At 52.9% G+C, this 19,116-nt stretch overlaps 3 protein-coding genes across 11 annotated transcripts in view; 2 read left to right on the top strand and 1 right to left on the bottom strand.

Moving 5' to 3' along the window:
* Positions 1–435: 435 nt before the first annotated feature.
* On the top strand, positions 436–12,140 carry Tfip11 (tuftelin interacting protein 11). Its single transcript, NM_018783.4, has 14 exons — positions 436–540; positions 1,552–1,737; positions 2,029–2,249; positions 3,433–3,586; positions 3,814–3,970; positions 5,158–5,285; positions 5,935–6,087; positions 7,031–7,558; positions 7,642–7,748; positions 8,384–8,552; positions 8,927–9,170; positions 9,640–9,782; positions 10,082–10,247; positions 11,053–12,140. The coding sequence occupies exons 3-14, from the start codon at positions 2,038–2,040 to the stop codon at positions 11,406–11,408; spliced, it is 2,517 nt and encodes an 838-aa protein (NP_061253.2). The 5' UTR covers positions 436–540; positions 1,552–1,737; positions 2,029–2,037; the 3' UTR covers positions 11,409–12,140.
* Srrd (SRR1 domain containing) lies at positions 11,458–17,107 on the bottom strand. 4 transcript variants are annotated; one of them, NR_153106.1, is made up of 7 exons: positions 16,942–17,107; positions 15,163–15,203; positions 13,964–14,190; positions 13,786–13,884; positions 12,385–12,634; positions 12,069–12,114; positions 11,458–11,808 (listed from the first exon to the last, which is right to left on the bottom strand). NR_153106.1 is itself a non-coding variant. In NM_001359388.1 (7 exons), exons 1-7 carry the CDS (start codon positions 17,088–17,090, stop codon positions 11,473–11,475), a joined length of 1,053 nt encoding a protein of 350 aa, NP_001346317.1. In that variant the 5' UTR covers positions 17,091–17,107; the 3' UTR covers positions 11,458–11,472. The 4 variants fall into 4 exon arrangements, 2 of the variants coding, with proteins under 2 accessions (NP_001346317.1, NP_081599.2); NR_153105.1 differs by having other exon boundaries at positions 12,043–12,114; NM_001359388.1 differs by having other exon boundaries at positions 12,385–12,539.
* Hps4 (HPS4, biogenesis of lysosomal organelles complex 3 subunit 2) overlaps positions 17,050–19,116 on the top strand; it is a 35,442-nt gene continuing 33,375 nt past the window's right edge. Inside the window, exons 1-2 of one of the 6 annotated variants that reach the window (XM_006534832.4) lie at positions 17,050–17,189; positions 18,608–19,115. In XM_006534832.4, coding sequence (XP_006534895.1) covers positions 19,075–19,115 — 41 coding nt within the window. In that variant the 5' untranslated portion in view covers positions 17,050–17,189; positions 18,608–19,074. Of the gene's footprint in view, positions 17,231–17,808; position 19,116 lie in introns of all 6 variants that reach the window. The other 5 variants (XM_006534831.4, XM_030254211.1, XM_030254210.1 and 2 more) reach the window with 5 other exon arrangements.

Genomic DNA, 19,116 nt, shown 5'->3' on the forward strand with positions numbered 1-19,116 from the left:
CTGCCTCCTAAGTGCTGGGATTAAAGGCGTGCGCCACCACGGCAGGATGAGAAACCCTGTCTTGAAAATTCACAAAACCAAAACCAAATCAAACCAACAAGAAACCCCAACTCCGTTCTTTCCCAGCGACAGAGAAATAACTAGAGCAAAGAGGAGAACAATAAAACTGCTTCCTGGAGAGAACTCGACATGGGGTCGCGAGGACATTTTAATCTCTCAGTGTCCTCGTGACGCTGGTAACGCCAAGTAAGACTCCAGTGCCTGGCGACGGCTCGCCCTGGAACGAGACGGCCACTCAGCCTCAGTTCCGATGGGAACCAGAAGCAGCGCGAGGCGGGATCACCGGCCCTTCCGGGTTGCAGACACGCCCCCTCCGGCGTGAAGTCGCTGCCGGGGCAACAGCGCGCCACTTCCGCCTCTGAGCGATGACGTATTTCCGATGCGCCGGTAAAGGCCACATCCGGGTTTGGGCTGGCGGGACCCTCGCAGATTCGGGGACGCTGGGCGAAGGCTGTGTGGCTCTCGCGGATGCTGAGCGAGGTGAGCAGGCGGCGGGGTGGCGTCCCGGGAGCGCGGGCTGAGGCTCCGAGGCTCCGTGACGACGGCTTTACGGTTTCCCTGCGCTCCGGGCCCGCTGCTGACATTGAGCTGAGCGTCTCCTGTCCCCTGTGCTGGGGAGGTGGCGGTGCTGTAATTGAGTGGGCCTAGGGCTTCCTGCTCCTTTGAGGAAACTCAACATGTGCTGGTTGCTGGGGTCGGAACCTGTTGAGTTTCGCCGGTGCATAGTGAGGAGGAGGAGGAGGAGGAGCAGCGGGGGGGGGGGGGAGCTGTTAGTCACCGCGGAGCCGTTTTCACGCTGTCAGTCACTGGTGTCACATAGTGAGGATGTTACTGTGCAATGCACACAGTGTCGGGTCGGGACCTTTGAATGTGATAACCACACTCACAGGTGTTCATAGAGGCGCGATTTAGACTCAGGCTGGGGTGTTAAGTGTTAATGATTTTCACAATCATTTTGAAGGATTCACTTCGCAGTCCTGACTTGTAATGAGTGTGAACCTGAAACCCGATCATGGAGTGGAAGAAGATGCTTTTTTTTTTTTTTCCTTTTTCCTCCCTTTCCCCCCGTTTCTGTTTTTTGTTTGTTTGTTTGTTTTGTTTTTTGTTTTTGTTTTCAAGACAGAATTTCTCTTTAGCAGCCAGCCCTGGCTGCCCTGGAATTTGCTTTGTAGACCAGGCTGGCTTTGAACTCAGACCCCCCTGGTCTCTGCCTCCCTACTGCTAGAGTCAAAGATGTAAGGGTGCTGTTTCTTGAGCACCTACTGGGAGCGGAGCTTTCGTTGTTGTTTTGTCGGTTTTGAGACCAGGCTGGCTTTGAACTTAGAGAGATGGATCTGCCTCTCTGCCTCCAAAGTGTTGGAGCTTTTGTTTTTCGAAAGTATCATCTTAATCAGTCCTTACAAGCTTCTCCTGGAACTGAATGAATGCAGTTATGAGAGAGAGAGATGAATAGCTACCTGGGTAGAACACTGTTTTTTCCCTACCCTCTAGGAGTGACTGCAAAGTGGCATTCAGAAAGACTGCAACCTTCCAGTACCGTAGAAGCCGTTCAGGGAAGGAAACCTTCAGTCCCGTGGAAATAGTATTTCAGAAAATGCTCTGAAGTTTCCCTGGAACTGCAAATTGGCTAGATACAACTTTTCCTGGAGAAGTAAAAAGACCAACCTGGTTTCTGAGGTAATAACATTTAGAGCTGTTGCTTCCTTTCTGTGGCATATGTGCCTGTCATTCTGTGGCCCCGCCCCACGCGTGCATGGTGATTGACTCTGACAAGGCATTGTGCGTTAGGCCCCCTTCGGATGGCTGGGTCTGACTTGTCTCACTTGTCACGGAGCTGGTCATTTTGCCCTTTGTTTAATGGCTGCTTTACTGAGTTGGATCATGAGGCTCATTAATAGCTTTTTGACACTGGCGGATCTTCTGCTAGCCCCAGGTTCTCACAGTGCTGTTCTTGTCACCGTCCTCTAGTGACTGGCCATGTCTCTGTCCCACTTGTACCGGGATGGCGAAGGCCACCTTGATGATGACGATGACGATGAGAGGGAGAACTTTGAGATCACCGACTGGGATCTCCAGAATGAGTTCAACCCCAACCGGCAGCGCCATTGGCAGACCAAAGAGGAGGCCACCTACGGGGTGTGGGCGGAGCGAGACTCGGACGAGGAGAGGCCCAGCTTTGGAGGCAAAAGGTACTGTGTGCTGGGCTGCATGCCCTGGGTCTGGAGGATCGGGAAGGCATCCCAGAAGAGTTTTCTGCCCTTGTAGAGTCCGGGTGCTACAGCATCTTGCTATGTGTTGTTGAGCTGGGGTGGCGAGCTCCCCCTCAGCAGTTACTGTGTGATGGGATCAGGGCTACTTATGGATAGGGAAGTGCTGACCCACCACAGGCATGGCAGCTGTGGGGCCATGCTGTGTCAGGGAGCACTCACAGGGCACTAGAGAACAGGGAGTTTAGAGAGGGTGCTCTGGAGAAAACGCTGTTGGACCAAACGGAGGTAGAAAAGTGAGTAGGTCCACAGGGGAGAGTGGTAGTACAGCCTGGGGTCCACATTAAGATGCTGTCTCAAGTCTCCCCACCTAACTACACTCAGAATGTTTTGATTAATTTTACTTAGGATTTTTATCTGTTTGAGTTGTTCTGACTTTTATCCTTGAAATAGTATCTAAAACAAACACTGTGTGTGTGTGTGTGTGTGTGTGTGTGTGTGTGTGTGTGTTTACAGGCATGCTAGATAAGTGCTGTACCACTCTAAAGCAAAGCAGACACTAAGCTAACACAGTCTTTTCAGTTGTAAAAGGGGGCCCAGTTTGATGCCTCGGAGGTTGTTGCCATGCACACCTGGCTAGCTGGGTTCAGTCACCAGATTCCTACAGGGAAGGGGAAAGGGACGAGATGCTCTACAAATTGTCTGCACAGAGCAATAATGGCATTTTTGAAAGCGTCCAAAGGAAGTAAGATTATTACATCCTAGTCTGAATTTATACTCAACCCTACTGACAGTGGCAAATCTTCAGTTATAGTTTGAATCGAACAGACCCCACGAGTGTAAAATGTGGGCTGGAAGAGGACCCAGGAGCAATTGAGATTGAACTCAATTGCTATTGCAGACCTGAGTGTGGCTCCCAGCCAGTGCCCACCTCAGGCAGCTCACAAGTGCCTCTAATTCCATCTTCAGGGAATCGAGCCTTTGGCTCATCGGGCACCCACAGTGTCATGTGGTTAGGCCCCCCCCCCATATAATATTTTTTAAATGTTAAATGTAAGATTATTGAGGGCCTCTCTCTCTAAGGAATTCTCTTTCGAGCAGCTTCCAGGACAGGGTGTTGCAGAAGCGTTCTTTATGGACTTGGAGGCTCTGTGTGTGTCTGTAGGGCCCGAGACTATTCTGCACCTGTCAACTTCATCAGTGCGGGGCTCAAGAAAGGGGCGGCTGAGGAAGCGGACTCCGAGGACTCTGATGCTGAAGAGAAGCCTGTTAAGCAGGAGGACTTCCCGAAGGATTTAGGACCAAAGAAGTTAAAGACGGTAGGCCTCACAGGACAGTCTCCTGGTGGCACCCCATGGAGGTCACAGTGCAGTGGCTTCTTCCACAGGGAGAAGCTGGTGAGCATCTGCAGTTCCTTCCCTCCTCCGAGTCACTGATGGCTGTGGTCCAGATGCTGCCTTTCATGATACAGTGTAGCTGTAGGCTTGAGCTCCCTGGGTTGCTCCATTTTTCTCTCTCACCCAAACTCATCTCGCCTTCTTTGCAGGGTGGCAATTTTAAGCCCAGCCAGAAAGGCTTTTCAGGAGGAACCAAGTCCTTCATGGACTTTGGCAGCTGGGAGAGACACACGAAAGGGATCGGGCAGAAGCTGCTGCAGAAGATGGGCTACGTCCCTGGGCGTGGCCTGGGGAAGAACGCACAGGGTGAGTGTGGTGGAGGGGAGGCTCCGGGAGGAAGCTCGGCAAGTATGGGTGACAGGTCCTGGGAAGGATTCATAAGCTCAAAACCCAACCAAAGCAGCTGTTACTCTGCAGCTGGGTGTGGCTGCATGGGCCACTTGTGCTCCAGCTGCTTGGCTTTCTCAGAACCCAGATTCAGTAACTACTTGGTTAAGTGAGACGGAAACTGCTAGGGTCTAAAGTGGCTGCAGACGCAGAGCTGCTTTAACCTGGCCTGTGTCTCTAGAGAAGTAACTGCTAATATTTTTGAATCAGACAGTCTCACCCAGAACTCTAGATTTAGTTTGGCTGCTTCACAGATGCCTTTTGGCAGAGTGTGTTCTTCTAAACACAGTGTCCTCAGCCTCCTGGACCTGCCACCTGCCCTGCTGTGGTCAGTGTGTGAGCCTGCCTGGGCTGTTAGGCCAGCTGCGTAGTCCCTGCTTCTTCTTAGTCTGCAACTCAGCATCAGGCAGGCCAGTGCACAGCGGCCTTCACCGACTGAAGACATGCCTGTGCTGCTGGCTGACCCAAACCCACGTTGCTCCCCCAACCAGCCTCACTGAGAAACAGCCCTTGCACACACAGCTCACCACCTTGGCTCAGAGCCACAAGGAGCAAGCACTTAGCCTCTTTGAGCCTGACGGGTCCAATCAGAAGTGTCCTCTGTAATTCACATCCCAGGCCACCCACATGCGGCTCAGGTAGTGCTGAGGATTTTTCTGGGAAGAACGTGGCAGAGCATCCCTGAGATGCTGGGCAGAGCGTGGCAGAGCATCCCTGGGGTTTCAACAGTGCTGAGTGAGAAGGTGGAAGGAAATCCTGGACGGGGGAGTAATGCTGTTCCTGTTGATTGCCAGGGCTTAGCCATATTATATAAGTTAGCTGTGAGCAGTGTGAGCCCCTTCCCAGCCCACAGCTGTCCTTCAGCCGCTCAGCCTCCTGAGTTACTGTGCTTGCCACACAGGCTTCTGATGCCTATGTTGGTCAGCACAGGAGGGCAGAATCCTCAGAGGTGGTCTCAGTTGTTGAGTCCCAGGGAGTGTGGCTGTGTCCCGAGCACAGGGAAGGCACTCCTGTTGGTATGAAGCAGGAAGTGCTCTTTTCCTGGTGTCCTCACACTGGTGGCCAGGATCTGAAAAGTCTCTTGTCTTTCTCCTGCCCTCACTCAGGGATCATCAACCCCATCGAAGCCAAACAGAGAAAAGGCAAGGGAGCCGTGGGGGCCTATGGCTCGGAGAGGACCACTCAGTCTCTGCAGGACTTCCCCGTGGCCGACTCGGAAGAGGAGGCAGAAGAGGTAAAGATGACCTCTGTGTGGGCAGCGCAGGGCCTGGACCATTTCACACAGCTGCTACGTGCTGTGTGGCCTCTGCGTGTCCTCACACCCACTTATGCGGCAGGCCCTGCTGGAACTCACCTCTCACCTGATGCCATCACGGTGTCTTGGACCTAGGGCTGTGAGGTGGGCAGCTGTGGGACAGTAAGACAGGGTGAGGACTGAGACACTCAGGTACATGTGCTGTGACTGCAGGGTAGGCTCTCTCAGCTCAGAGATGGCCCGGGAGAGCACGCGCCATGATTCCTGAACAGCTGCAACTCCACATACTTGAAAGAAAAGAAATGACTGGTTAAGTCAGTGTGAGAATAAAATGGCAGCCAGGTCGGACTTGACCTGTAGGGCGGACGGGCGTGTCCTTACATGCTACCCTCTGCTCACCATTCTTGTGGAGCTCTGCTGAGTGGGGCCAGTGTTTTCTAATTTTCTATGCTATATCTAAGTTCTGTGAGAGCCTCTCCCTTCTCTTGGGCCTGCCTTTGGCATCCAGCTACTATACACGGATGTAGGCGAGTGGTATTTGGTGGCTGCAGGCATGCTAAAGGCCTTGGCCTTGGCTGCTGTGCATCAGGCCCCTCCTGTTGTCATTGACTGCATCCCTCTGCCTCAGGAGTTTCAGAAGGAGCTGAGCCAATGGAGGAAAGACCCCAGCGGGAGCAAGAAGAAGCCAAAGTACTCTTACAAGACTGTGGAGGAGCTGAAGGCCAAGGGCAGGGTCAGCAAGAAGCTCACAGCACCTCAGAAGGAACTGTCTCAGGTCAAGGTATGAGGGCCTCACATCTGTCCGTCCCCCTGTCCATCCTCTGAGGGCTTTGTCTGATAAGTAGGTTATTGGGGTGTGTGTATGGGGGGGGGTGACTATGTGTGTGTGTGTCTGTGTATGCGAGCAGGTGTGGGTGTGTTTCTATGTGTGTCTGTATGAGCATGTATGTCCGTATGTGTCTGTGAGCGTGTGTGGGTGTGGGTGTGTGTATGTGTGAGCATGTGTGGGTGTTTCTGTGTATGTGTCTGTGTAAGCATGTGTGGGTGTGTATCTGTATGTGTCTATGTGAGTGTATGTGGGTGTGTCTGTATGTCTGTGTGACCGGGTGTGGATGTGCTTTATGTCCAGTGAACTCAGTAACACTTCTAAGGTAAGTACTCTGAGTGAGTGCTGAGCACGGCACATGCCAGGCCCTGGTTTTTACGCCTGACACCTCCCCGTGCTGACTGTGGTAAGTATAGCTCCCAACCCCGAGCCTCTGCGCAGCCTGAAGCTTCCTTTGCTTTGCGGTGAGTTTGGCATAGATTCACTTGTAGGTAAATTTTTCTCTGTTGAGATCAAGGAGAGGGTTTCTGGGAGTGCCGTAAGCAGGAAGGGAAGGCCTGCCGATGGGCCAGGAGCAAGACCTCTCTCTCCTTTAAGGACTTCTGATGTACAGTTCTGACTGGCCCACGGGTGTAAGGCATGTCATAGCTGTGCATGAAGTGGGGTAGCTAGGATCTTGGGGAAGGCCACCCTCTCTGTGATGGACTCATGGTGTTGTTATCACTTTCCGAGTAGCTAGACAGCAGTGGTGGCAGCTGCGTGTCACCGACCGGTTAGTGTAAGATGGTGTGGGTCTGACAGCTCAAGCCTGTGGTAGGCAGCTCTGTCCATCCACAGAGCTCTGTCACATCTCCCCTGCTCAGTGGTGCTAACAGGTGGTAACCTGACTCTCTCCAAGGTGATCGACATGACAGGCCGGGAGCAGAAGGTGTACTACAGCTACAGCCAAATCAGCCACAAGCACAGCGTGCCCGATGAAGGGGTGCCATTGCTGGCGCAGCTGCCCCCCACAGCCGGCAAGGAAGCCAGGATGCCGGGCTTTGCACTGCCTGAGCTGGAGCACAACCTGCAGCTGCTCATTGAGCGCACGGAGCAGGAGATCATCCAGAGCGACCGGCAGCTCCAGTATGAGCGGGACATGGTGGTCAGCCTGTCACACGAGCTGGAGAAGACGGCCGAGGTTCTTGCACATGAGGAGCGTGTCATCTCTAACCTCAGCAAGGTGCTGGCCCTGGTGGAGGAATGTGAGCGCCGCATGCAGCCCCATGGCGCCGACCCCCTCACTCTGGATGAGTGTGCCCGCATCTTTGAGACACTACAGGACAAGTATTATGAGGAGTACCGCCTGGCGGACCGCGCAGACCTCGCTGTGGCCATTGTCTACCCGCTCGTGAAGGACTACTTTAAGGATTGGCACCCCCTCGAGGTGAGCTAGGGTGCAGCCTGCTTTTGGGCTGGGGCATGGCTACTGAGGTGGGCAGGCTGATTGATGATGCTGGTGTTCTGCAGGACGGCAGCTATGGCACCCAGATCATCTCCAAGTGGAAGAGCCTCCTGGAGAACGACCAGCTGCTGTCTCACAGCAGCCAGGACCTGTCCTCCGATGCCTTCCACAGGTGCCAGGCCCTACCCCACTGTATTCCCTCATCCCCTCAGCCCCCAAGGAGCAGGAGTTGTGCTAAAGGCTGGGGGGTAAGCCATTCTGGCCCTGTTGACTCAGCTCCACCCCGGATCTGCTCTGGGTGTGGAGATGTGCTCACCCGTGTGTGCACGAGTGTCCTGAGCATCCAGGAACTGGGCTCACCCATGTGTGCACGAGTGTCCCGAGCATCCAGGAACTGGGCTCACCCATGTGTGCACGAGTGTCCCGAGTGTCCAGGAGCTGGGCTGACCCTGACCATGAGCAGCTTTCACCCAGTCTGGAAAAGGCAGTGCCAAGAACTAGTGAGAACTAAGAATGACCCAGATGTAGAGAGGACATTCCAGCTGTGACCTCGGGTGTGAGAACTGTGAACTGAGGCTCCTGGTGGGAGAGCAGCTGCTGCCCTGTGCTGTCACTGTCAGCACGTGGGCCTGTAGCAGTCCTGCCAGTGCTGGGTCCACTGAGGTGCCCAAGGCCGAGAGCCAAGACATCATGGCAGCCTCTGTGGGCACTGGCCTGAGGTTTCCTGTGGGGGTGTGTGGGCTGGCACACTTTGAGCACCGTGAAGGCAGCAGTGTGGCTGACCAGAGGCTGCCATGCCTCTAACAGGCTCATGTGGGAGGTCTGGATGCCTTTCGTTCGGAATGTCGTCGCCCAGTGGCAGCCACGGAACTGTGAGCCGATGGTGGATTTCCTGGACAGCTGGGCACACATCATCCCCGTGTGGATCCTGGACAATATCCTGGACCAGCTCATCTTCCCTAAGCTGCAGAAGGAGGTATGGCATTGCTTTGACAGTGTCTCTTATCTGTGCACAAGAGCCCAGAGGTTGAAGGACTGCCAGCATGGCTGGGTGGCCTGCAGTAGTAGTTCTAGCCTTCTCCATAGTACCCCCTTCCTACCTCTCTCGGGTGGGCATGGCCTTTCTCAAGGCCTTTATTGAACCTTGAGCTGTGCTGAGGCTTGAGTTGGTGGCATGAGTGTTTAATTTCCTTCTGTGGAGGGACCTAGAGTACAGAATACCTATTTACCTCCTCAGTGGGGTTCCCCCTCCACACACACACACTGAGGACTGTGACCCTTGGTCAGGATACAAAGGCCTCTCCCTAAGGACAGCACTGCTGTATCATGGTCATCCCACTCATCCTGCAGGTGGACAACTGGAACCCCCTGACAGACACCGTTCCCATCCACTCGTGGATCCACCCGTGGCTGCCGCTCATGCAGGCCCGCCTGGAGCCACTCTACTCCCCTGTGCGCAGCAAGTTGTCCAGCGCACTGCAGAAATGGCACCCCAGCGACGCCTCAGCCAAGCTCATCCTGCAGCCCTGGAAAGAGGTCCTCACCCCTGGGTCCTGGGAGGCCTTCATGCTCAGGAACATCGTGCCCAAGCTGGGTAAGGACATGGGGACTTGCGGGCCGAGTGCAGCCTCAGTGTCCACTATGAGGTATACTCCTTAGGGCAGAGGTGGACGGGACTGGAAGCAGGCCCTTCCTGCTGTTCCTTCATAGCTTGACCAGGGTCTGCAGTCATGACTCTGGACTCTCTGTGCTTTGTCTGACAGGGCTGGTTTGAATGTCAGAACCAGAAAGCCTCTGGCCCCCTATTTTTTAAGGAATTATTTAATGTATGTGAGAACACTGTTGCTGTCTTCAGACACACCAGAAGAGGGCATCAGATCCCACTGCAGATGGTTGTGAGCCACCGTGTGGTTGCTGGGAATTGAACTCAGGACCTCTGGAAGAGCAGTCAGTGCTGTTAACCACTGAGCCATCTGTCCAGCCCTGGCCTCTTAAGTGCTTGTGACTCATGGGATTCACTGTGGGTGGAGACTGAAGAGTGTGCCTTGCTGTCTCTCTTGCAGGCATGTGCCTGGGAGAGCTTGTCATCAACCCCCACCAGCAGCACATGGACGCCTTCTACTGGGTGATGGACTGGGAGGGGATGATCTCCGTCTCCAGCCTGGTGGGGCTGCTGGAGAAGCATTTCTTCCCCAAGTGGCTCCAGGTGAGCAGTGTGGTCCAGGAGGGTCCCCAGTGCCCTCTGCTGTCCAGTCACAGAATTGCCTCAGCTCAGCTCCTCAGAGAACCTGTTGGGGATGTGGAGATCAAGGCTTTAGCACATTTAGGCCACAGGCTGGCTCCAGATTCTCCTGGTAACTGCTAGAAGCCGCAGCTTCATGTGCCCTGTAGTGTGGGATGCTGGGAGGAGCAACACTGAACACAACAGTAGCCCCGGGAACTCTGCCCTCCCTGCCGTGGTCCAGTGTGTACATCATCAGCTCAGAGTCCTGTGTCCTTTGGCAGGTGCTGTGCTCCTGGCTCAGTAACAGTCCCAATTACGAGGAGATCACCAAGTGGTACCTGGGCTGGAAGTCTATGTTCTCAGACCAGGTGCTGGCCCACCCTTCTGTCAAGGACAAGTTCAACGAAGCGCTCGACATAATGAACAGGGCTGTGTCCTCCAATGTTGGTGAGTAGATATCTAAGTTAGGCTGTCATTGCTGTGACTGACACCAGGACCAAGGCAACTCTTGTAAAGGTTTGCAGGTTCAGTCCTTTATCAAGGTGGGAGCATGGCAGCATCCAAGCAGGTATGGCAAGGGAGGAGCTGAGAGTTCTGCATCTTGTTATGAAGGCAAACAGAAGACTGACTCTCAGGCAGCCCACACCCACAGTGACACACTTCTGGGCCAAGCATATTCAAACCACCACAGTAGTTTGCATTTGGGTCACCCTGTGATCCACTAATCACCATACTCTAGCTCCCCAAATGCATTTTCCATGTAAAGTTTAAATTATATGTTTATGTATGTGCCTGGTGGACAGCCATAAGAGGGTATCATGGGCCTGGAGTTAGAGAGTTATGGGCCATGTGAAGGGGGAGCTGGGAATCAAACTGGATTCTCTGAAAACATACATATTCCTAACCAATGAGCCCCATTTTCTGTTCTACAGAGGGGCCTCTGAAGCAAGGGATAGTAGAATGAATGTAGGCCATGCTAGACTACAAGGTGACCTCATAAATGGTGACTTTAGGGGGCCACATGTGTGGGCTCAGCCCTTGTCCACATCTCTTAGTAGTGAGAGAATCACTTCTGATACCTGATATTAGCTACTCAGCTCCCAGACCAGTTTTGTGGTAGTGACTCTCCCCAAGCATGCACTGATCATGTTAGTGGTACCTGGGCCCTTCAGCAGCAGGTCACACACAGCATGTCATCCTGGGGTTCTGCATACCCGGGGTCACATCTCATCTCTGTCCTCCCTTCTCTCAGGTGCCTACATGCAGCCGGGTGCGAGAGAGAACATTGCCTACCTCACCCACACAGAGCGCAGGAAGGACTTCCAGTACGAGGCCATGCAGGAGCGCCGGGAGGCTGAGAACATGGCACAGAGAGGCATCGGTGTGGCCGCCAGCTCCGTGCCCATGAACTTTAAGGACCTCATCGAGACTAAGGCAGAGGAGCACAACATTGTGTTCATGCCTGTCATCGGCAAGCGGCACGAGGGCAAGCAGCTCTACACCTTCGGCCGCATCGTCATCTACATTGACCGGGGTGTGGTGTTTGTGCAGGGCGAGAAGACGTGGGTGCCCACCTCCCTGCAGAGCCTCATCGACATGGCCAAGTAGACATCGGCCACACCAGACCGGTGTGAATAAACAGCACTGTAAACCAAGCTGATGAATAACGTCTCTATTTGGGAGACCAGGCCACCAGGGCAGGATGTGACTCAGTGTCCCCAGTCGGCCTGTATTCCTGGCCGGGCAAAGGATCTGGTGTGGTGTGCACCGTGGCTCCTGGCCCAGGTGGAGAGAACTGTCCTGTTACTCCAGCTGAGCGATCTGTAGCTTTCCTGATGATCTCCAGGTCCTCACAGTCCTGGTAGTCAGGCTCTTCCTGGGATGCCCACAGGTCCCCAGGCAGTCCTTCCAGCTTCAATAGTGGGAACCAGTGGACAGATGTATCATTAAAGGTGTCAGTGTACTGGGGAGTCTGCGGCAGTGGGACCTCCTCCAGGCCTTTCAGAATCTGAGCAGAGAGGACCAGATACGGGCATTAGGTACACCCCTCTCTATCTTCACCTGGCCACCCCACCGTCCTTCTGAGAAATAAGGGATGGGGGGGTTGTATTTCAGCACTTTTCAGTCCCATGCCAGTGAGACTGCTGGGCTCGCCCTAAGGATGAAGGCCACTGGCACACAGTAGGAGAGGCACCAGCTGGTTGTGCTTAGAAACATGGACAGTGTGGCTTTGCACCCTCACCCCGGCCCAGCTATTCTGTCAGACACCTTTGCAATGTAGGGGTAATTTTCCTGCAGAATCCTCGCCAACAACCTACAAATAAAAACATACATACACAATTAGGAAGTATATGGGTGTTTGCTTTCTTTTTCAACAGGTAAAAACTAGTTCAGAAAGGTTGAGGGATATGCAAGAGGGCAGCACAGGCATGCTGTGAAGCAGATCAGGAGTGTCTGCACTTAAAGCATGGCTGCCCAAACACTTCTGCCCTTGGAAGACTCCTTAGGTGCTTTAAGCTAGACCCCTAAACCATTTACACAGGTCCTCACAGGGAAGCTAGGCCTGGCATTCCTGCTGGCTCACCTTTCCTCAAGGCCTCGGAAGCTGTTCCCGATGATGAGCACCCTGGACAGGGCGTCTGCAGACCAGTTGCTCCACAGCAGGTTGTTGTATAGAGCTGTCCCACAGTGTGGCATGTAGAAGACAGTGGGCTGGCCCTGGACACTGCGCTTGCCTTCCTGTGGAACCAGCAGAATGGGTGCTAAGGAGCAGAGTGCAAAGCCCAGCTCTTCTGTGGCACAGCTATATTAGTAAGTGTAAGCACGCTGGACGTCTGTAAGGGACACAAGGAACCCATGCTGACCAAAGGTATTTCGTGAGATGACTGTCCCCATGTCCTACATTCTGGGTCTTCCAGATACCCTGCTTCACTACAGATCCTTACCACAGTGGGGACATAGACACCTAATGGCTGTCTGGCCACACCTCCACTGTGTGTGCCTCTCCCTGCAGCTTCTGTCAGGCACAAGCCCATGTTGGTGTCCTATGGCTGCCTCCACAGGATCTGCCTGTGGTACTGGACACCACCTTCTGATGGCTCTCAGTGCATAGGCCAACCCTGCTACTGTACTTGGTCTCTATAAATTAAAGGTGCCCTCAGGCCTCACCTATCTGCTCTTCTCTGCATAGAGCCAGCACACAAAAGCGAGTGCTATAGGGTCTCACTATTGCTCAAAGCAGCAGGATCATGAGGCTGAGACCATCCTGGGCTACAGAGACCCTAAAAGTGGGGGGAGGGGTGGGGGGAGGGGTGAATGTATTTGCCACCTAACCAGGCCAGTCCAACCTCAGTGATTCCCAGAACTCAGACAAAACCCAGAAAGGACACACAAATACCCATTTCTGGTTTTTTGTTTTTTTTGTTTTGTTTTTTGTTTTCTTTGTTTTTTTTTGGTTTTTTTTTTTTTTTTTTTTTTTTTTTTTTTGGTTTTTTGAGACGGTTTCTCTGCAGCCCTGGCACTCACTCTGTAGACCAGGCTGGCCTTGAACTCAGAATTCGCCTGCTTCTGCCTCCCAAGTGCTGGGATTAAAGGCATGCACCACCGCGACCGGCGTGTTTCTGTTTTTATTTTTTTATGAGTTTTCCATATGCATGCCTGATGCCTGCAGGGGCCAGAAGAGGGCATCAGGTCTTCTGGAACTAGAGTTAGAGCAGACTGTGAGCCTCCACATGGGAACCTTCCACTGAAAGAGTAGTCAGTGCTTTTAACAGCTGAGCCATCTCTCCAGGCTCTCGAGAGTTTTGTAAGCCTAACACATTAATTCATGCTGCTGATTCAAGTTTCCACAGTATATAACAGTCCAAAATGGGAGTGACTACTGGGCTCTAAGAAGGCCAGCATGGCAGGGCCAGTGGGGCACCGAGTCACAGGAAGCCTGTCTGCTAGCAGAGGTGAGTGGTCTGGAAGAGATGAAAGCACCTACCTCATTCTCACTGAGGACAGTCACGCCGAGGGAGGTGAGAACGGAAACCTCAGTCTGACTGAACAGAGGGTCATAGACCCAGCAGTGACTTCTGGGGACCTGGAAGGGAAGAGGGGCACTTCAGTTCCGGGCGCACATGCACCATCTGCCAGGGGTGGGAGAGGAAGACAAAGCTCACCTGGCACTTCTCTAGAAAGAGAAGCATAAAAGCAAGCTGGATCCGAGCAGTGGGGCAGGAGGCAAAGGTCCCAAGACCGTAGCACACACACTTCACATGGGAGGCGCTTGAAGCCAAGGGCTCCTGTGACGCACTAGGCAACGATGAGCCAAGGTGCAGCCTTCCAAGGGCTTCTGTTAGGGGCTGCAGTTGCTCCAACTGTTTCCTAAGACACTCGGTGATGGTTTCTGAAAGATCGTTCCCCCAATTTTAGTCACATCCCATACTCTGCTCCCTGGAGCCAGGACTGTGAAAGAAGCCTCCACACCCGGAGTGAAGCTGCCCAAGACCTGTGTCCAGGCCACTAGAAGCCGGATCCTTAACTCTACATCTAAGAACCCAAGACTGTGTTAAAAGGTTTTCATCTAAAGCCATGTGTCTGAGGTGTTTGTGCTCTTGAATTCTGAAGACCTCTATAAAGGCAACTGAATGGCTAGGTTAAAAACCACTGCCCACATCACCTCCTGGCCTTCCTTTTAGGTTACCATCCTAAACGAAAGAACACTAAGCAAGCTGGTTTTGTTCACGGATGTGGCAAAGCCACCTTTGTACAGTTGCCGCAGGTGAGGAAAGGCTGTTCCAGAAACTTTAAAGTCCTTGTCGGGAAGAGAACCCTTAAAACCTTTTTTGATGGTAGACGCTGCCTTTCATTTAACAACCTCAAATCCCAGAGTGGGGTGGGGGTGGGGGGGTGGCTGCAGCCTACAGGTGAGGCTTAACTGAGTTATTGAAACAGGAGCCTGTGATACAGTGTAAACACTGCCTGTCCATCCCTGGATACAGTGTAAACCAGGGCCTGCTCATCCCTAAGGACCATGCTGAAGAAACCGAATTGAGAGCACCTGCAAGGGGGAAAGGTCTACACTGTAAAGGAGAAAGTGGGATCCGTATACAATCTAGCCATCTTGATGACTAATAGCACTTAGGAGAGCCATGCACTTCCCACCTTACTTAATGCTCACAACTACACTGCAGGATATACACACCACCACCTCCACTGCAGTGTTCAGTGCCAAAGACACAGCTCTGAGGAAGTCAGCACCAGAACCCACCACAAGCAAGACTGTGAAGCAAAATGTCCTTGGATGGAGAGTGTCCTTTGTCCACTTTCAGGTAGCCCCCCTTCCACTCCCACACCTCCCCTACTAACCCCTACTCACCCAGTGCCGAACTGCAGAAATCAGAGATCCGCAGGTCCTCCCTGTTGAGAAGACATGGCCTGCTCATCTCCCTTCTCTTTTGTGCCATCTTAGCCCCGACCATGAGCCAGATGCACGGGGGATGGAGGACCCTCTGATACAGAGCCAGCCCTTACTGAAAGACATTCCCATGGCCTGGATGTAGATTGCTGAGTCCTTTTATAAAAAGGACCTCCATCAAGAGGCCCTGGTTTGCCAAGGGATGGTCTGGGTGTGTTCTACTACTTTGGCATGGCAGAGATGCAGTTCAATAAATAAAGTCCTCAGACTTTCCCTTTATGATGGGAGTGTCCTCTCAAGACTGGAGAGTAGCAGGGGGAAATGAATGAGCTACTCAGCAGGAACTCAATAGCTTCCCCACTATAAATAACGGTAAAAAGAAGGTCAAAGAGGAAGTCCAAGGGTCTGGTCAGCTGGTTTCCACAGCCTAAGGCAGAACAATCAACAGTGAATTTAAGTATGCCAGAGGCAATGTTTAGGGACAAAGAGGAGAGAAACTGCCCCCAGGCGACCTACATTCTTCTAAGGAAAGAAGTGCCCGATAAATCAAAGTACTCTGTAATATTCTAAGTAGCCCTGAATCAGATTCTCTATGCTCAGGAGTGATAACCACACCCCTGGAAGGATGCTGGGAGAAGCAGGGCATTCTGGGAGATTCTGAAGCAGCTGAGGAAACAATGACTATCTGGTGTGCGCCTTGAAGAGTTCAGGTCCTAGACACCTATGTCTCACTAATCTCGAGACTTTAAGGCACTGCTTGCTTCTATCTGTCCTCTCAGCTGCACCGCCAGTAATTTATGTTCAGAGGTAACTTCTGGGTCACCAATGCTTTTTAAGTGTAACTTGCCCCCCTCATCACAGCCCTTCTGACCCATACAAAATGCTACCAACATTTCTAACTTAGCCCTGTAAGACCAAAACTAGAAAAGGCAAGAACACGGTGTAGCCTGTGTATGGTGGGCACCGTCTATGTGCCCTGTAAGAAGGTACAGACCAAGTGCTGGGGAGATGGATGTAACATAATAGAGTACATGATAATGATTAGGTGGAAGCATGGGGTTTGAAGTCACCAAGGCCTGGGCCTGAAACAATGATCTTTGTATGTCTCTCGGAGTGCCCAGGATTCCAGTGAGCCTGTGAAATACATAGGCTGCAAAAGTCTGCGCACACAGCTGCTGCTCAGTAAACCATTGATGCAAATGTTGACATCTGTGTTTGCTGCAACCTCGATTTACAATACGGATAATAACCAATGTGGTGTGTGGCCCACAGCAAAGACGGGATATCCTCCAATTCAGGGCTGCTGGGCTAGCCTAAGCTATAGTACAAGATCCCGCCTCCAAATCCAGAGCTGATGATTTATAGGGTAAAGGTTCTTGCCACCAAGCCTCACATTTGAGTTTGATTGTCCTAACCTATGCAGTGAAAGCAGAGGTCTTCTGAGCACCTTCTGACACCCTCCTCCCCCACCTCGAGCTTGGGTGCCAGGGAGTGCTCTACAGTCACATCACACAATCCTCTGAGCATCCCTACGTAATGCTTAAACCCCCATCTCAAAGGTGGCAGACAGGGACACAGGATGATAAACTGCCGCAGCCGCAGCGAATGGGAATGGCAGCTTTACTGAGAGCTTGCTACAGTGACACCGGAGGGAGAACTCAGCCTTTCCCAGCGGGTTGGCACACCCATTTCCAGGTTAGGGACACTGAGGCTGGAGTTGCCTCTCGGCGCTGCACTCACTCGGCCTCCCGCAGGCGGCGTAGCACCGCTTCGCCGTCCGCCTCCGGCTCGGCCCGGGGCCCCTCGCCCGGCCGCGGTCGCCTTCCCGCCGCGCGCTTCCTCCTCCGCGGAGCCACCGCGCTCCAGGGCTCGAGAGCCGCCGCCGCCATGCTCTGACGTCAGCAGAGTGCGCCAGAGCGGCCGCCGTGCCGCCGACGTCACAGGCTGCGTCACACCTCACGTCATCGCCAAGCCCCCACCGGCGGGAGGTGGGTCCGCGCGTGATCGCGGGGCTGCCGGGCGGGCGCAGGTATCGGGGGTTTTCCCGCGGGCGGCCAGACAGAGCCCGGGGTCCCGGTGGGCGGGCGGGCGGGCGAGCCTGATCCACGCGATCGGGCCGCAGGGTTCGGGGCTCCTGACCAGCGAGGGACTTCCCTCCGTCCCCGCGCGCACCCGCACTGTCCCCCTGCCTGTACTCTTAGGGTGTCATGGCCTCTTTAGGTCCCTTACACAATCACTGACCTCATCGGGACCTTTGAGAACTCGCTGTTAGGTCCTCCGAGCAGGCCTCAGGGAATGGGAGGGGTGGTTCCAGGAACAGAGATGCCCTGCACAGTGTGCTCGCCCTGTGTTTGCTGCAGAACGAGGTGTGTGTAGTTGAGGTGACTGATATTTAAGAGGCCTTTTCGGGTTCGTGGGGGATGCCCCTCGGGCACTTCCTTCTTCCTAAGAGAGTTTACTCGCTTTTAAGAGAGGGTCCTGCTTTGTAGCCATAGCTTGCCTGGAACTCAGCAATCTGCCTGTCTATTTCCAGTGCGCTGGGATAAAAGGCCTAAACTACCATGCCTGGCTCCCTCCCTAAGAGACTTCAACGTACTATTTCCACAGGTGGCAGATTGTGGCCAGCTTTAGAGATCCTGTCCTTGAAGGAATTAACCAGAAAAGTGGGATTAAGACTATAGTCTTAATGAAGCCAGGTGGTGGTGGCGCACACTTTTAACCCCAGCACTTGGGAGGCAGAGACAGCCTGAGTCTACAGAGTGAGTTCCAGGACAGCCAGGGCTATACAGAGAAACCCTGTCTCGAAAAAACAAACAAACAAATAAACAAAACAAAACAAAGACTATAGATGAAAATGACGGAAGGCTTGTCAAGGAAAAGGATTAAATTATTTTTGTGTTTCCTCCCAGTGTTATCCACACAGTGAAATAAGACTGTCAGAAAATTTCAGCCTCGTGGATAGTAATTTTAATGCCTGTACCACCTGTTTCTGGACAGTTCTCTTGGAGGAGCGAAGAATCAGAGTGAGGCCAAGACTCTTTTCTGGCAGAGTATTCCATGATACACTGAGTTGTCTTCCCCTCTGTCAAAGTTCTCTCTTGCACTCTGAAGGGCTGCGCACATTCTGATTAGGCTCCTGAGTGCCAGTTCCTTAATTTTGGGACCATTTGACTGGTGTGGTCCCTTACACCCAGTACCTTCTACACTCGTCGTCTGGTTTCCCTTCTGCAAAGCTATTTTCTGCTGAAAAAAAAAAAAAGGCCTTTGAAGTATCTGCTACCCGAACTCTTTTTATTCTAAAACACAAGCTCTGAAGGCTGCTTTGAAACCAAGTGTTTATTGAACCTTGTGGGTCACATGAGTGGTCACAGGTTTCTGAAAGAATTGATTCTTTGTTTTTCCTCAGAGCTGAGATACTGGTGTGTGTGTGTGTGTGTGACCTGGGAACTTTGGACCTTTTGAAGAAACTCACTGGATGGCTTTGGACTGTACACAAAGTCAGAGATCCTATCAGAAGCTGCCCTGCCCATCCAGCATGCTTCTCCTTGCTGTGGCACTCCCTGGGGGGGAGTTGGAACAGATTCCAGTGTAGACAGCCATACAGATGCTCCTGAAAGCAGCTCACAGATGGTTGAGTTAATCTAGTCCACCTCCAGTCCTCCTGGACTTGTCAGCAGTGCAGAGATACTTCTGGAAAGGAACCTGCCCCGAAGGGAAGTTGCCTTTTCATATTGATTCAAGAGTGAACAAGAGGCAGAAACCACCTGGATGGTCCACACCTGGCATCACTGAGCTGGGGACACCAGTTGGGGGACAGAGAACTGCTTCTAGGAAGAACACCAGATGAAGAGGATGAAGCCATCTGGAGAGTAAATGGCCACCACCACTCCCCCAGAGACAAAGTCAGCAGCGTGG

The sequence above is a fragment of the Mus musculus genome, chromosome 5 (genome assembly GCF_000001635.26).
Source record: "Mus musculus strain C57BL/6J chromosome 5, GRCm38.p6 C57BL/6J".
In the NCBI taxonomy this organism is placed as follows: domain Eukaryota; kingdom Metazoa; phylum Chordata; class Mammalia; order Rodentia; family Muridae; genus Mus; species Mus musculus.

Bases quoted from the DNA above. Each gene is read 5' to 3' on its own strand.
- Tfip11 (NM_018783.4), top strand. From the start codon at position 2,038: ATGTCTCTGTCCCACTTGTACCGGGATGGCGAAGGCCACCTTGATGAT. The intron at 5,286-5,934 runs GTAAAGATGACC...CCTCTGCCTCAG, and splicing joins CGGAAGAGGAGGCAGAAGAG to GAGTTTCAGAAGGAGCTGAG. The intron at 8,553-8,926 runs GTATGGCATTGC...CTCATCCTGCAG, and splicing joins TCCCTAAGCTGCAGAAGGAG to GTGGACAACTGGAACCCCCT.
- Srrd (NM_001359388.1), bottom strand. From the start codon at position 17,090: ATGGCGGCGGCGGCTCTCGAGCCCTGGAGCGCGGTGGCTCCGCGGAGG. The intron at 13,885-13,963 runs GTGAGCTTTGTC...CTTCCCTTCCAG, and splicing joins TCTTTCTAGAGAAGTGCCAG to GTCCCCAGAAGTCACTGCTG. The intron at 12,540-13,785 runs GTAGGTGCTTTC...CTGGTTCCACAG, and splicing joins CTGTCCTCAGTGAGAATGAG to GAAGGCAAGCGCAGTGTCCA.